The sequence below is a fragment of the Callorhinus ursinus genome, unplaced genomic scaffold, assembly GCF_003265705.2.
Source record: "Callorhinus ursinus isolate GAN/ISIS: 27379988/994484 unplaced genomic scaffold, GSC_fseal_2.0 scaffold8, whole genome shotgun sequence".
In the NCBI taxonomy this organism is placed as follows: Eukaryota; Metazoa; Chordata; class Mammalia; order Carnivora; family Otariidae; genus Callorhinus; species Callorhinus ursinus.
The window spans coordinates 70,634,543-70,648,166 of NW_027397070.1; the positions used below are offsets into that span (position 1 = coordinate 70,634,543).

Genomic DNA, 13,624 nt, shown 5'->3' on the forward strand with positions numbered 1-13,624 from the left:
GGCTCTGTCCTCCCGGGCAGAGAAGCGTTCGGCTAAGGGGTGGGCAGCCCTGGATGAACCAGAGCAGGTCAGTGGGTGGCAAACAGGACACTGAAGGGGATTACTCTTGTCCTATGAAAAGTGGACAAGGGACCAGGAGATGTGGAACATGGACGCAGGCTGACCGGGGAGTAGGGCAGGGCAGCCGGCATTGTGCCCACTCGGGGACGGGAAGCCAACCCAGCAGGAGACGTCACTGCCCAAGGGAACATACTGGAGGGCAGCTTGAGCCAAGAGGAGTCCTCCTGTTGGGTGTCAGGACCCGGGGGTTGGCTGGGGCCAGGCCAGGTGCGTGGCTCCACATGGGCCGTTCACAAGCACGGGGGTTTACAGAAGAGACAGCAGGAGCTGAATGATGCCCTTGTTCTCAGCTGACATTGGTCATGAGGTCACCGAGGGCCAGGCCTGTGCCTGGTGGGCAGGGTCACTGGCCTTCTGGCCCGCCAGTTCCTGCCTCCTGCCGTGCACACCGAGGCTCTGTCACGGTCAGCCTTGCCCTTGTCCTGTCCTGTCTGAATGAAAAGCGGAGTAGAAGCGAGGGCTCAAGTGCGTGGGGAGGCCCACCGCCCCAACACCCACCTCGTCCCTCCCCAGGCCACCCGCCCCCTTGATGGAACTCCTGGGGGCCGTCACACGCCTCCTCCCCCTGCACCTCTGTCACAGTCCCACAACAGCAATAGTGGATCTCAGTGGATTTTATTTCTGTAGTGTTTTAAAACATTTACTTATTTTAGAGAGAGAGAAAGGGAGCGCGCAGGGGGTGGGGGGAGCAGAGGGAGAGACAGCCCTAAGCAGACTCTGCACCGAGCACGGAGCTCGACGCGGGGCTCAATCTCACGACACTGAGATCAAGACCTGAGCCAGAATCAAGTCAGATGCTTAAGCAACTGCACCACCCAGGCGCCCCATTTCTATGATTTTTAATTTTTTTTTTAAAAGATTTTATTTATCAGGGGCGCCTGAGTGGCTCAGTCATTAAGCATCTGCTTTCGGCTCAGCTCGTGATCCCAGGGTCCTGGGATCGAGCCCCGCATCGGGCTCCCTGCTCCGCAGGAAGCCTGCTTCTCCCTCTGCCACTCCCCCTGCTTGTGTTCCTGCTCTGGCTATTTCTGTTAAATCTTTAATCTTTTTTTTTTTTAAGATTTTATTTATCTATTTGAGAGAGAGACTGAGAGAGCACATGAGCGGGGAGAGGATCACAGGGAGAAGCAGACTCCCTGCCACGCAGGGAGCCCGATGCGGGACTCGATCCCGGGACTCGAGCCCAGGACCCCGGGATCATGACCTGAGCGGAAGGCAGACACTTTAACCGACTGAGCCACCCAGGCGCCCTCTCTGATTTTTTAAATTAAACTTTATCTTGAGAAAACTTCAGGCCAACAGAAACCCTGCAGGTATATTTCAGTAAAGTCCCATAGGCCCTTCATCCAGACTCAGCCACTGGTAACGCTGTGCCATGTTTGCTCTCTCCGAGCATGAGCCGTGAGCGTGGGGTTGTGTGGGGACCTCAGAGGCCCGGGTCCTGCAGCACGTGTCTCCCCAGAGCCAGCCTTCCCTTTCCCGGCCTCACCTGTTGTCAGGCAGAGACGTGGACAGTGGCCACACCATGCTCTTCTGTTGCTGCCCTTTGCCGCCACCTGCCTGTCCCAGCCCGGGACCCCTGTGTGCACCTCCTGCATCCTCCTGCCCTCTGGCCCTCAGGACATGCTGCTGCGGACCAGCTGGGCATGCTCGTGTGCCGGGCAGCACCCCCGTCTGGGGTCTGCCTGCCGTGGCAGGGATGGCGTCCCGCCCTGTGAGGTCTGCTCTGCCTCCCCCGGCGCCTCCTGTCCTGTGTCAGGCTCAGGCCTTCCGTCCTTGCTCTCCAAAAATAATGTACCCCACCACCTCCTTCCCTGAGGAAAGTCTCTTCTGGCTTGCAGCCCGCAGGGGTCACGTTGGTCAGCGTCCACTCCAGTCCCAACGACCAGATGCTCTGGGCGCTCGACAGCAGGTGGAACGTGCACGTCCGGGCTGGCATCACCGAAGAGATGCCGGTGGGGACCGCCTGGGAGCACGTGCCAGGTAGGACGTCAGCGCGTCGTGGCTGCCCCCGGACACAGGCACCCACTCTGTCCAGCAGCCTGTGTGTACACGGCAGGCCCGGCCTTTGCTCTCGGGACCTTGTTTCCTTTCTGCTGTCCTGCTGAGGCAGGCGAGAGCAAGGGGCTAACTGAATACTCCTTGTCTGAGGGACCGCTTTGCCGAACTGCTGCCAGCCCGCTTCCCTCAGGGTTCCTGTGGGAGGACTGCTTCCAGACTGCCTGGACCCTGGGGTCCCATGGCCTTGGGCTCTCGCGGCTTTGCTAGCTCGGGCGGGGGGGCACCCTTTCCCTGGGCCACCGCTCCAAGCCCCGCAGTGCAGGGCACGGTCAGCACGGGGCCACCCTTGGTCGACAAGACCCAGTGGTGGGAGGGAGCAGTCTCGTGGGGCAGGGTGGTCTGTCCCATCCGAGCCGGGGGCTCAGGACAGACGGACACCGTGTTGGCGTGTAGGCCTGCAGGCCTGCCAGCTCGCACTGAGCACCAGGACCGTGTGGGCCCGCTGCCCCAATGGTGATCTTGCCCGACGGTACGGCGTCACTGACAAGAACCCCGCGGGAGACTACTGGAAGAAAATTCCCGGCAATGTGACGTGTTTCACAGGCAAGTGCTGGGCTCCGCAGGGCTCGGGGCTGCGCAGCTCTCCTCGGTTTCAGGGCTCGCTCTCCCAAGAGCCGAGGGTCACACCTGAGGGAGGGCACCCAGCACCCTGCTGGCCAGAGTGGCCTGGGAGGACAGGGCGCGGGGCCACCCACTTGGAGCTGAGGAAACTGAGGCCCAGACTGTGGGTGGCGTGTCCAGGGCCCACAGCTAGAAGGTGTCACGTCAGGCCGTGGAGCCGGCCCGACTCCCCCTGCGCCCGCCACCCAGGCTGGGTGACTCACGAGTGTGCGGCTGCCTCTCGTCCCTGCAGTGACCTCGTCAGATGAGCTGTGGGCAGTGGGCCCCCCCGGCTACCTCCTCCAGCGGCTGACGAGGACGTTCAGCCACTCGCACGGTGCCCCGAGCAGCCACGCCACCACCCCCCACCCCGAGGACCTGGAGGACGAGTGGGAGGTCATCTGAAGGAGCCTCAGGCGGGGCCGCTCCGGAGGGAGGAGGCCGGGACGGGTGGCGGACACGGAGGTTTCGGAGTCGCTCGCTCTCGGCCACGCCTCATCAGCTCTTGTCCACACACGTCGGGCCGGCTTGGACAGCCCACATTTGCTTTCATCCGTGTTTGTTTCCGTCTTGTTCCAGAACCCACAGCCTCAGCCGAGCGGTCCGGAGCCGTTGCCGGAGCAGCAGGGCCTCTGAGCTCTTGCCGGCACCGCCTCCGAGTACGGCAGCGCCGGCCTCCGCCCCGGCCTCTCCAGGCCCGCAGGGGGGCCGAGCCGGGGAGCCGGAGGTCAGTGCGCTCCCACCCATGAGGGGGGTTCGCGCCAGCTTCGCAGCCACCGCAGGGACCCAAGTTCTAGCACATTCCATGCTGGACACGCTGGCAGGGAAACCAAGGCCGTGTCTGCGAGGTGGGGAGCTGGTCTGTGCCAGGATGCAGCGCACACGCGCGCACACACACACACACACACACACACACACACACCCCTGGCGTGCACACCACCCACACCCTCCGGGCCCACTCAGGGCGCGGCACGCTCGACACACGTTAGCCAAAACAACAAAGGCTGGTGGATGACATGGAATAGAAAAGGTGCACGTGTTTCCCAGGCAGCCGTGGCCCCGGGAGGTGTGGTCGGATGTGGGGGTGTTCAGCCACGGGAGCTCACTGAGCACGGTCTTCGGAGTGATGTCTAGTGCTGCTGGTGGACCTCATAACGGCCAGAAGCGTCCTCACAGGATGAGTCTACTAATTATTGCCTTTTTTGTTTGTTGTATTACAAACCTGCATAAGATACCTCATTTGAAATCAACTCTTAAAAATTTAGAGGAGAAATGTATTTTCAGAAACCAGTGGAAGGCTTTTCGTTCCTTCGCATGGTTTGCCCTGAACCTGCACTGTCCTTAGCTGCAGCCTCGCCACGTGTGGGCATCCCCCCCCCCGCGGGGCCATCGTGGGACCTGCCGGCTGGCTCCGAGCGGCAGCCGGCCCCGTGGGTGGGCCTTGGGTGGACACCCCCGGAGGTTCAAACTGTGCCCACGCCAGACGTCAGTCCTGGAGGTCCTCACTGGGCATCTGGGCCGTAGGCTCGGCAGCCCCAAGCCCAGTGCCCCTCTGTCCCAGAGGCAGCTCCCTAGCGGGACCCCAGCCTCGCTGCTTTCATTAGGCTGCCTTTGGCCCAGGGCCCCATTGCTCGAGGCCTGTTTTCCACTAAGTGAATGTGTCCGGGAGCCCCTGGGCCACAGGCGAAGAGCGATAAAATGTGTTCTCTGACGGGACCCAGCCAGCCGCGAAGATGGAGGCGTTCCAGGTCTAAATGAGGACAAGAAGCTGAAATCCCAGATCCTACTTCACACTCCACTTCTGTAGAATCCTTGTTTTAGAAGTTGGGTGACGGCCGAGGCCGGCTGCGGGCCCCCCTTTGTATGTTGTGCCTTGCCCGGCCCCCCTCACACGGCACAGCTCGCCTCAACCCACGGGACTTCAGTGCAATTAAACCCAAGTCTAGTTTGATACTTTTAAACTACTTTTAGCTTCAGTGCTTTGTACGGTTTTTCTTTCTGGTTTTAATTTTTAGTTGTGCTTTGAGACAGTGCAATAAACTAGACTTTTTCCAAACTGGTCGAGTCTGGTGTTTGGGCTGTGAGCAGGGGCCCCCGGCAGGCACTCGCGAGGGTGCCGTGCCCACCTGTGCTGGAAGAATCTGCCGCTGGCGTTGGCCAACCCAGCCCCATTCCCAGGACAGTGTGGTGGCCGTGATGTTTAAATGTGCACCAACGTCCCCAGGGCGGTTGTCCCGAGGGAACGGTCCCTCCAGAGGTGGACGTGCCCCCGGTAGCCACTGGGAAGGACACCATCAGGCAGAGTGCAGGGCTGTCTCCGCATGGAGGCCCACCGAGGCCGGGCTGCTGTGGGCAGGCTTCAGACAGGTTCAAGCCCCTGGGTCTAAGGCTCCATCCAAGACACAAAACTGAAGGTCAGCAGCACCCTACTGGAAGCCAACATGCGGGAAAGGATCCCATTCATAGCCGCAGGACACATCGTGTGCCACGGAGACCTAAATGAGGAATGTCCGACTCCTGTCGGAATGTCACACTCTGCCAAAGACATCGAAGAAAGCTTGAATCGAGAAGACATGTCCGATGTCCCTGATGAAAGATGGACACTGTGTAGACATCTGTCCTTTCCAAAGGGTTTGACTCAGTTTGTCAGAACCCTCACTGGGTGGGCACCTGGGTGGCTCAGTCGGTGAAGCGTCCGCCTTCGGCTCAGGTCATGATCCCGGGGTCCTGGGATCGAGCCCTGCATCGGGCTCCCTGCTCAGTGGAGAGTCTCTCCCTCCCCCTACTCTTGTGTTCTCGCTTGCTCATTCTCTCTCTCTTTCTCTCTCTCCCTCTCAAATAAATCTTAAAAAGAAAGAAGAGAACCCTCACTGGGATGGCTTGTCAGGGGAGGCAGGGAAGAAGTCCCAGAATGACGTCTGTGCCCACAAGTGCCCCCAGCTCCCAGACGTGTGCCCGAGGCTCCTGCACAGCTCCGTGTCCCCCTAGAGCCCCTGAGGGGGCTCAGTGACGCTGTTGCCTCAGTGACACTCGGGTTCAGTAACTTGCTGGAGGTCACACGGGGGCCACTGGGATTGGAGCCCAGCTCTGGGGAACTCCAGACCAGCGCCATGTGATGCCACCCCACTGTCCTGGGAAGAAACAGGTGGGAATTACCAAGAGTGCTGACAGCAGCAGGCGAGTTAAGTACGGCGTGGGAGGGCGGGCCAGGGACGGCAGGCGGCCGGACTGGACCCGCGGGGAGCTGGCACGAGGGCACATCGTAGGGGAGGGGACAGGCGGCTGAGCTCACGGTGATGTGCCCCACCCCTTCATCATGTGGACCAAATATCAAATGGCTTAAAATCTTTAAACCAGGGGCGCCTGGGTGGCTCAGTCGGTTAAGTCAGACGCTTGATCTCAGCTCAGATCTTGATCTCAGGGTCATGAGTTCAAGCCCCACGTTGGGCTCCATGCTGGGCGTGGAGCCTACTTAAAAAAAAAACCTTGGGGCGCCTGGGTGGCTCAGTCGGTTAAGCGACTGCCTTCGGCTCAGGTCATGATCCCGGGGTCCCGGGATCGAGTCCCGCATCGGGCCCCCTGCTCGGCGGGGAGCCTGCTTCTCCCTCTGACCCTCCCCCCTCTCATGCTCTCTCTCTCTCCCTCAAATAAATAAAAATCTTAAAAAAAAAATCTTAAAACTAGGGGGAATAGTATCTGATTTCTGGATGGCAAGGCAAGGGCTTTCTAGACTCAAAAGTGATGGGAAAAGCCACAGAGGAAATTAAGTATATAGATTTGATTTCCTCAAAATATTAAAATGCTATAAATTTAAAAACCGCACTTAAAAGGAGGGAATTGCGGCATCACGGATGGTGAATATATACCTTAAAAACGTGTACACACCAGTCGGAGGAACACCCAAGGCCCTCGTACGGACACCGATGAAAGGGTGTCGCTCAGCAAACGCCTGGCGCCCAGGTGGGACGTCGACAGAGCCAGGAGAGCAGCCTTAAAACCTGCAGACCCACCAAGTCCACTCTGGGACCTGTCCCCAAGAACAAATCCTAAGTTGCGGGGAGACATATGGCGCAGGCCTGTTTGTGACCCCAGCCTCTAGGAGCTGCCTGACAGGGTCGGGAACCACTGTCACAGAGCGGGGGGCCTGGGGGAAACGGACCACGACCTGAGTGCATCCATGCGCACCGTCGGCTGTGCGTAAGGACGCGGTCTGGCAGAAGACCGTACAGAGGGCGAGAGAGAGAGAGGGAGAGGGGGAGACAGGGTGGGAGGGAGAGAGAAGGGACGGGGAAACCATCTAAGGCACGTGCGCTCGTACCTGTCTAACTTCCGGTGGGTTTGCAAGAGGGGCACCGGGGGCCGAAGGAACGAGTTCCCTACACAGCTGGTCACGGTGGTTGCCTGTGGTCTAGACCTTTTTGTACCTTTTTGAATTTCAAGCCATGTAAATGTATTATTTATTTCAAAATAAATAAAATTCACATCTTAAACACAGTGCTAACGTTGACTCCTTATGCCATCAACACTGGTGAGTCAAATATCACAAAGTAAACACCAAAGACTTCTGAGAAACCCTATTTACAAAGCATTTTACAATATAGGAAAATGCTTATAGTAAGTTTAAAAATACTCCGTTATTTATCTGATGTCATGTATGTAAAGAGTATGCATAGGAGAATGTTATATTTATAGATGTGCATGGAAAAAACAGGAAGAAAATACACCCAGATGCTAGCTGTGGTTGTCTGGTTGGTGGGGCGGCGGCAGGTGGTTGGCCCCTGTATTTGGCGGCCACAAGGGGGGGGGGGCAGGATGACGTTTCCCCGCGGAAGCCCAGCCACGCCCTGCCACGGTTTTCCCTGCGGTTCCAGTGTTCCACCTGGAGTGTGAATTCTAGAAGCAGAAATTCTTTTTACAAATCACTGAAGACCGAAATCTCTCTCTTGATTGGGGTGGTGGTTACATGTGTGTAGACATTTGTCAGAACTCCTCAGATGACACATGTAAGGTCTGTGCATCTCAGGGCGCCTGGCTGGCTCAGTGGGGAGAGCGTGTGATTCTTGATCTTGGGGTCATGAGTTCAAGCCCCACACTGGGTGTAAAGCCTATTTTTAAAAATTAAAAAAAAAAGGGGGGTCTCTCTCCATCTTTAAAAATATATAAAGTCTGTGCATCTATCATAGGTCAGTCATGCCTCCGTTTTACATGCAGCTGGACTGAACCACAGGGGAGCCCCGCCCCCGGGAACAGGCAAGGACACTGCACGGCCTTCCCCCGACCGCCCCGGCTGCCCTCCTTCCCGGCTCCCAGGAAGCATCCCTGTTCTGAACAGGACTGGCGGTATTTCAGGAAACTGCTCTCAGTCCAGGAGCTTGAGGCTGGTGAAGCAATTGGGAGGAAGGGAAATCAGAGTAATTTGCATTGAGGTGGCATCCGGCTGAAGTCTGTGCGCGGCCCTTAGCCCCTGCCCTCATGGCCACCTCCCCCAGGCCGCCCGACAGCACGGGTGGTCCCGTGGTGCCCCTTCTGGGTTCCCAGCCCGAGATCACGGCCCCCTCTGCGGAGGAGCGGTCCAGCCTCCTCTGTCCTCCCCAGCAGGTATGTGGGGTGACGAGACTCTGGCCCCTGACCTCTAACAGGCTGGGATTCACCGGGCCGCTGGGTGGGCCACAGTCAGGTTTTCCTTAGAAAGACTGGAATGAGTGAACCAAACGTGCGAACCAGCGTGCTTCACTCCAGAGAAAAGGGGGCCTCGTTCCGGGCAGAGGGAGCAGTTGCCTCTGAGAAGCCAGCGAGGCCACCTGCCAACGACCAAGAGCTGAGTCGCTGGCTGCCCGTTCTGGGGCTGGAGGGCCCCGGGGCCTGATAACCCAAATGCTAGGTACTTCCTGCCCAGCCTCCTGCCCTCTCTCTGGCCAACAGTGGCCACCAGATAACCCCGAGGCTCCACTTATCACCCTGCACCATTTCCCTGGGTCCTCTGCACTCAGAGGCCTGCAGTGGCCTGGGCCAGGTCCCCCATGAGTCTCAGTGGGAGCTGTGCCAGGAATCGGGCCCCACTCCGCTGCCATCGGGCAGAGATGCCGGCCTGACCTTGCTTTTCTCAGCCCTCGGAGCAGCTCCAAGCAGTGTGAACTCCATTACCCTCCTGGCTCCTGGCCCACCCACCCACAGCAAGGAGGACATCAGGGGCCAGTACCCTCCTCCTGTGCTCTCAGCCCTCCAAGGCCTAGGGGCCCCAAAGTCAGCCAGCAAATGATGGAGCAGTCCCCGCAGCTTCTGCTTCCTAGTCACCCTCCCACCAAACCACCCAACTTGGGCCCCAGAACTTCCCTGAACGTGCTCAGGCTGGGCCTCCAGGCTGCGGTGCCCAGAATGATCCAGCCCAGGTCCTGCCTCCTGCTTGCCTGACAATCAGTTCTGTGGGGTGCCCCTTCCATGGCCTGCCAGGGAGCCCCGAGGCAGGGCAGCTGCACCTCTGCATCACCCTAGTCCCAGCCCAGGAGCCTCAAAGGGGCAGTTGTAGGTGTAGAGTGGAAGGGAAGAGGGGGGGCCCAGGAGGGTTGATCCACTGAGGACAGAGCTGGGCCTGGGGAGACATGACGGGAAGTCTGTAGGCCCAGGCTCCCTGTTGGGCTTTCTAGGCAGAGACTGCTAGTGGCTCCAGGCACCAAGCGTTCCCCAACGCCTCCACAGGCCCACGGCCCCCAAGCCACCTGCTACTCTGAGCCAGTGTCTCCACCTTCATCCACCCCCAAAGGCAACCAGCCCTCCCCCCCCAACAATGGCATCGCTGACACGAAGACCTGGGACTGCCTAGAGGAACCAGACATTCCTGATGCCCCAAGTTTTGAGCTGGGAGAGAGGTTAGTATCCATTGCCCCCAAGTGTCCATGTTCAGAGAAGCTACTTAACTGGCCCACAGGACACACAGCAGAAGGGAGGAGCCCTCACTCCCACCTGCAATCTAGGACCAGCCCCTGGCCGTGCACCCCTCCTTTCTCCCCTCCTCCAAACATCAGGCAGACCTTTAGCCTTCTGCTTCTGGCAGCACATCGTGGCCCTCCAGCCCTGGCTGGCGCAGGTTGAATTTCATAGCCCAGTGGAATTCCCTGGGCAGGGCCGCCTGGCATCCTCCTGGCCTCAAGGCTCCTCAGGGCGTGGACGCAGCTCTTCAGCCAGTCCCTTTGTCCTGAAGGGCAGTGGTACATCTGTTAACAGGTCATTTTCAGAACCTTCTGGCAGAAGCCAGCTCCACGGGCTGGGCCAGGAGCCTGCGCCCACCAGGTGCTACAGCCTCCCCATCGTCACCCACAGTCTCCACCCGACAACCACTGGGGGCTGGGCCGGGGGGTACACGGGAGCCCACACCCAGGGCTGGACGGTGGTCAGGACACCATATCCCAGCTGACACCCTGGAGCAAGGGGCCAGGGGTTTCACAGCAGAGATGAGAAAAACAAGAGCCCCAGGACTAGGTGCCTGCTACTCGTCAGGAAAGAGCATAAGGAGTGACAGGGACAAGCCCAAGCTGGGATACACCAGTATTGGCGGGGGTGTCACAAGGATGCCCACGGAGGGGCAGGGGGCCAGCTGGGGACGGGAAGAGCCAGGGGGCACCAGCACAGCAGGCCTTCCTGCCCTCCTCTGCCCCACACAGGAATTTGCAAGGGCCCCACGTGCCTAGTGCACAGAGAAACTCCTCCTAGGGTTTCACAGGGCCTGCTCTCTCAGCCTCTGCACATGGCTGTGTGCGCACTTAGGCCCGTCAGTCCACACCCCCTGCCCCTGCCCAATTCCTGTGCTCAGTTCAGTTGTCACTCCCTCTGGGACACTTAGTCCTGGAGGCTCTAGATCAAGACGGGAGGCTGGCCCTCACCGACCTCGGTGGCTGGGAAGCTAGGGGAGGGGAGGGCCTGACTCTAGAGAGTCGCATGACCCCTAAACCCTTGCAAAAAGGGGAGGGAAGCGGGGAGCTGAGCTCAGCCAGACCCAGGAAACCTGCAGCTGGGGGCCCACCTGCCCAGCCCACAATGCGCGCAATATACGAAGCAGAGGCTCTCCTGTACAGAGATCAATATATGTAAAGTGCTGGGTACAACGCTCTGAAAAATAGATTTTCCAAAAATCCAGCGCCCAGGGGGACCCCCCCCCCCAGGGTCTAGCCCTTGCCCGTGAGGTCCAGCGGCTGCAGGAAGGGCGGCAGCGGCAGCTCGTCCAGGGCCTCGGGGAAGCGTCCAGGCGAGATGGCGGTGACCAGCACCTGCATAGCGCGCACGAAGAGCGAGGGCGGCGCCAGGCCCGCCAGCCACTGGAACTTGTCCTCGCCCAGCAGCCGCTGCCAGCGCGGCCGGTCGCCCAGCAGCTCTCGGCGGGCGGGACCGGCGGCGCCGGCGGGCGCGTACAGCGCCAGCAGGTCGAGCAGCAGCAGGCGGCGCTGGCGTGGCTCCCCGGGAGCGGTGGGCGCCCCGGAGGCGTGGCTGGTGGCCCCGGCGTCGCGGCCCAGCTGGCGCAGCAGCAGCTCCAGCGGCGTCAGGCCGCCGCCGTCGTGCAGGCCGGGCGACGCGCCGTGGCCGAGCAGCAGGAAGAGGCACTCGGGGCGCGCCAGCTCGCAGGCCACGTGCAGCGCCGTGCCACCGCCCTCCACGCGGCTGCAGCCGCGCCGGTCGAGCACGCGCGCACGCTCCTCGGGCGGGAAGTCGCGCACGGTGCGCAGGATGCGGCGCAGGATGCCCACGCGGTTGTAGCGCACGGCCAGCGCCACGTGCGGTCCCGGCGCCGCGCAGCAGCGGAAGCCGGCGCTGGGCGGCGCGAGCGCGCGGCGCGGGAACGTGGCCAGCAGGTAGTGCGCGTACGCCTGGTGGTCGTGCACGAGCGCGTAGAGAAGCGCCTCGGAGGGCGAGTAGGCGGCGGCGCGGCCGCGCTCGTCCCAATGGAAGGCCTCGCTGGCGCGCATGTCCTCCAGCAGCCACACAGGCAGCAGGTCGCGAACGGCCTGGTAGAAGGCGAACGACGACTTGCGACACTGCTTCTGCGCCCGGGAGCGCGCCGCGCCCGCGCCCTCGGGCCCGCCGTCCGCGCTGCCCCCCGGCCGCCTTGCGTCCCAAGGCATGCTGGTGGCGGCGGGGCGCCTCCGAGCCTCACAGCATGGGCCTGGCGGCTGACCACCTGCGGGGAGGAGATCGCGGTGAGGCTCCGGTGAGGTTCCCACAGCCCCACCTGCCAGGGAGCTCCAGCTGCTCTCCACAGCTCCCTTCTCTCCTAGGCCCTGCACCACCTCCCACATTCTTGATCGAGCTGCACCTGATCTCCCAACCTTTTTATGTCTTGTTCTCTGGCACCTCTGCTAGAGATGCTCTTCCCTGCCCCCTACCTCCACAGCCCCACCCACACTCAAGGCCACCCTGAAAACCGACCTCCCCCCTTCCTCCAGCGACCCGGTGACCTGGCTGACCAGGTACTTCCAACCCCAAACAGAAAAGACCGGGGGGGGGGGGGGTGGCAGGTAGTGGTAAAATGTAATCCACATCTCCAGCAGGGCCAAGCCCCTCCTAACCATGACCCTATCCCTCTGACCTCTGACCAAAGATAGAGGCCCCTAGAGCCTCCCCCCATGCCAGGCAGGGTCAGAGTTCCAGACCTACCTGGCTCCTGGACAGCGATCACAGGAGATCACAGGACATGAGTGTTTCACTTTTCTTCTCTGAGCCTCAACTTCCTCATCTGTAAGAAAGGGGATGGGAGGAATGCACGCTGTGAGCCCCAGCAGAGTGAGATGGGGTGGATGATGTTTGCTGGCTATCAGCAACCCTAGCTTCCAGCAACCTAGAAACGTGAGCACAACTCTTCATAGCAAATCCTCTCCAGGCCTGCTACTTCTCTTGATCTTCCCAACTACTAGATGAAGCAGGTACTGTCATCCCATTTCCAGCAAGGGGCAAGCTTGTCCAAGGTCAGTCAGCCGGTCATGGTACAGCCAGGCCTACAACCCAGATTTCGTCCCTCCCATTTTGGGCTCATTCCAGAAGTGGAGGGATCCCCGACCCACAGGGAGCCCAGCTTGATCCCTACCTGACCTTGCCCTCTGAGCCCCCAGCCCCAACCTGAGCCCTGGCCTCTGACCCCTGACCCTGGTCCAAGCTCCCCACTGCTTTCCCTCAAGGGTAAGCCCTTGGTCACAAGGGGGCTGGGTCAGCGGACAGGCCGCGTCCACACACACTGGGTAACTAAGTTACAGAGACGGGCACGGTGGGCGTGGGCTGCAGCCACAGCGCTCTTCCGGTGGGGGCACCAAGACCGGAACAACTCCCCAAGCCTGGGACTCTGTGCCCCAGGTGTATGTACCCCGTGTTGATACCCGTGGGGCGCCAGGCGGGTTACGTAAAGTTGGGCCGCCCCACGTCACTGGGCAGCGAGTCACGGCCGCGGCTTCGTGAATGGGGGGTTGGGCCACCGAGGGCTGGGTTGTGTGCCCGGGGGCCAGCTCCTCCCCGTCCCCTCCCGGCGGCCGCGGGTCGCCTAGGGTGTTTGCCGACCGGTGGCCAGTGCAGTAAGAGCTGCACCTGCGTGTGCATGTGTCCAGTAAACACGAGGGGGCGGTGGCCAGGGGAGACCGCCCGGGGCGGGGGCTGCGCGCCGAGAGGGCCGGGGGAAGGGGGGACTCACCGTGGGGGGCGGCGGGGGCCGGGGACCTGACGTCCCAGTCCCCGCTGAGGTCCGGAGCGCGCACTGTTCCCCCGCGGGTAGGCGCGCAGGCGAAGGTCCCAAGACTGGCGGGCGTAAGGGAGCCGCCGCCGCCCGCGCCCGCCGCAGCCGCGGTCTGAGCCGCCGCGGCCGGAGAGCTGG

The 13,624-nt window shown here is 61.0% G+C and overlaps 2 protein-coding genes across 7 annotated transcripts in view; one reads left to right on the forward strand and one right to left on the reverse strand.

Annotated features, from left to right (window-relative positions):
* TECPR2 (tectonin beta-propeller repeat containing 2) overlaps window positions 1-4,998 on the forward strand; it is a 99,103-nt gene extending 94,105 nt beyond the window's left edge. For 4 of the 5 annotated variants that reach the window (XM_025869326.2, XM_073895906.1, XM_073895904.1 and 1 more), the window contains 3 exons: window positions 1,962-2,103; window positions 2,575-2,724; window positions 3,035-4,998. In XM_025869326.2, coding sequence (XP_025725111.1) covers window positions 1,962-2,103; window positions 2,575-2,724; window positions 3,035-3,186 — 444 coding nt within the window. In that variant the 3' untranslated portion in view covers window positions 3,187-4,998. The remainder of the gene's footprint in view (window positions 1-1,961; window positions 2,104-2,574; window positions 2,725-3,034) is intronic. The other variant, XM_025869329.2, reaches the window with a different exon arrangement.
* Window positions 4,999-10,845: 5,847 nt separating this feature from the next.
* ANKRD9 (ankyrin repeat domain 9) overlaps window positions 10,846-13,624 on the reverse strand; it is a 4,633-nt gene continuing 1,854 nt past the window's right edge. The window contains exons 1-3 of one of the 2 annotated variants that reach the window (XM_025870428.2): window positions 13,445-13,618; window positions 12,424-12,502; window positions 10,846-11,947 (exon numbers count right to left, since the gene is read on the reverse strand). In XM_025870428.2, the coding sequence (XP_025726213.1) occupies window positions 10,941-11,891 (951 nt within the window). In that variant the 5' untranslated portion in view covers window positions 11,892-11,947; window positions 12,424-12,502; window positions 13,445-13,618 and the 3' untranslated portion in view covers window positions 10,846-10,940. Of the gene's footprint in view, window positions 11,948-12,423; window positions 12,503-13,444; window positions 13,619-13,624 lie in introns of those variants that run through there. The other variant, XM_073895907.1, reaches the window with a different exon arrangement.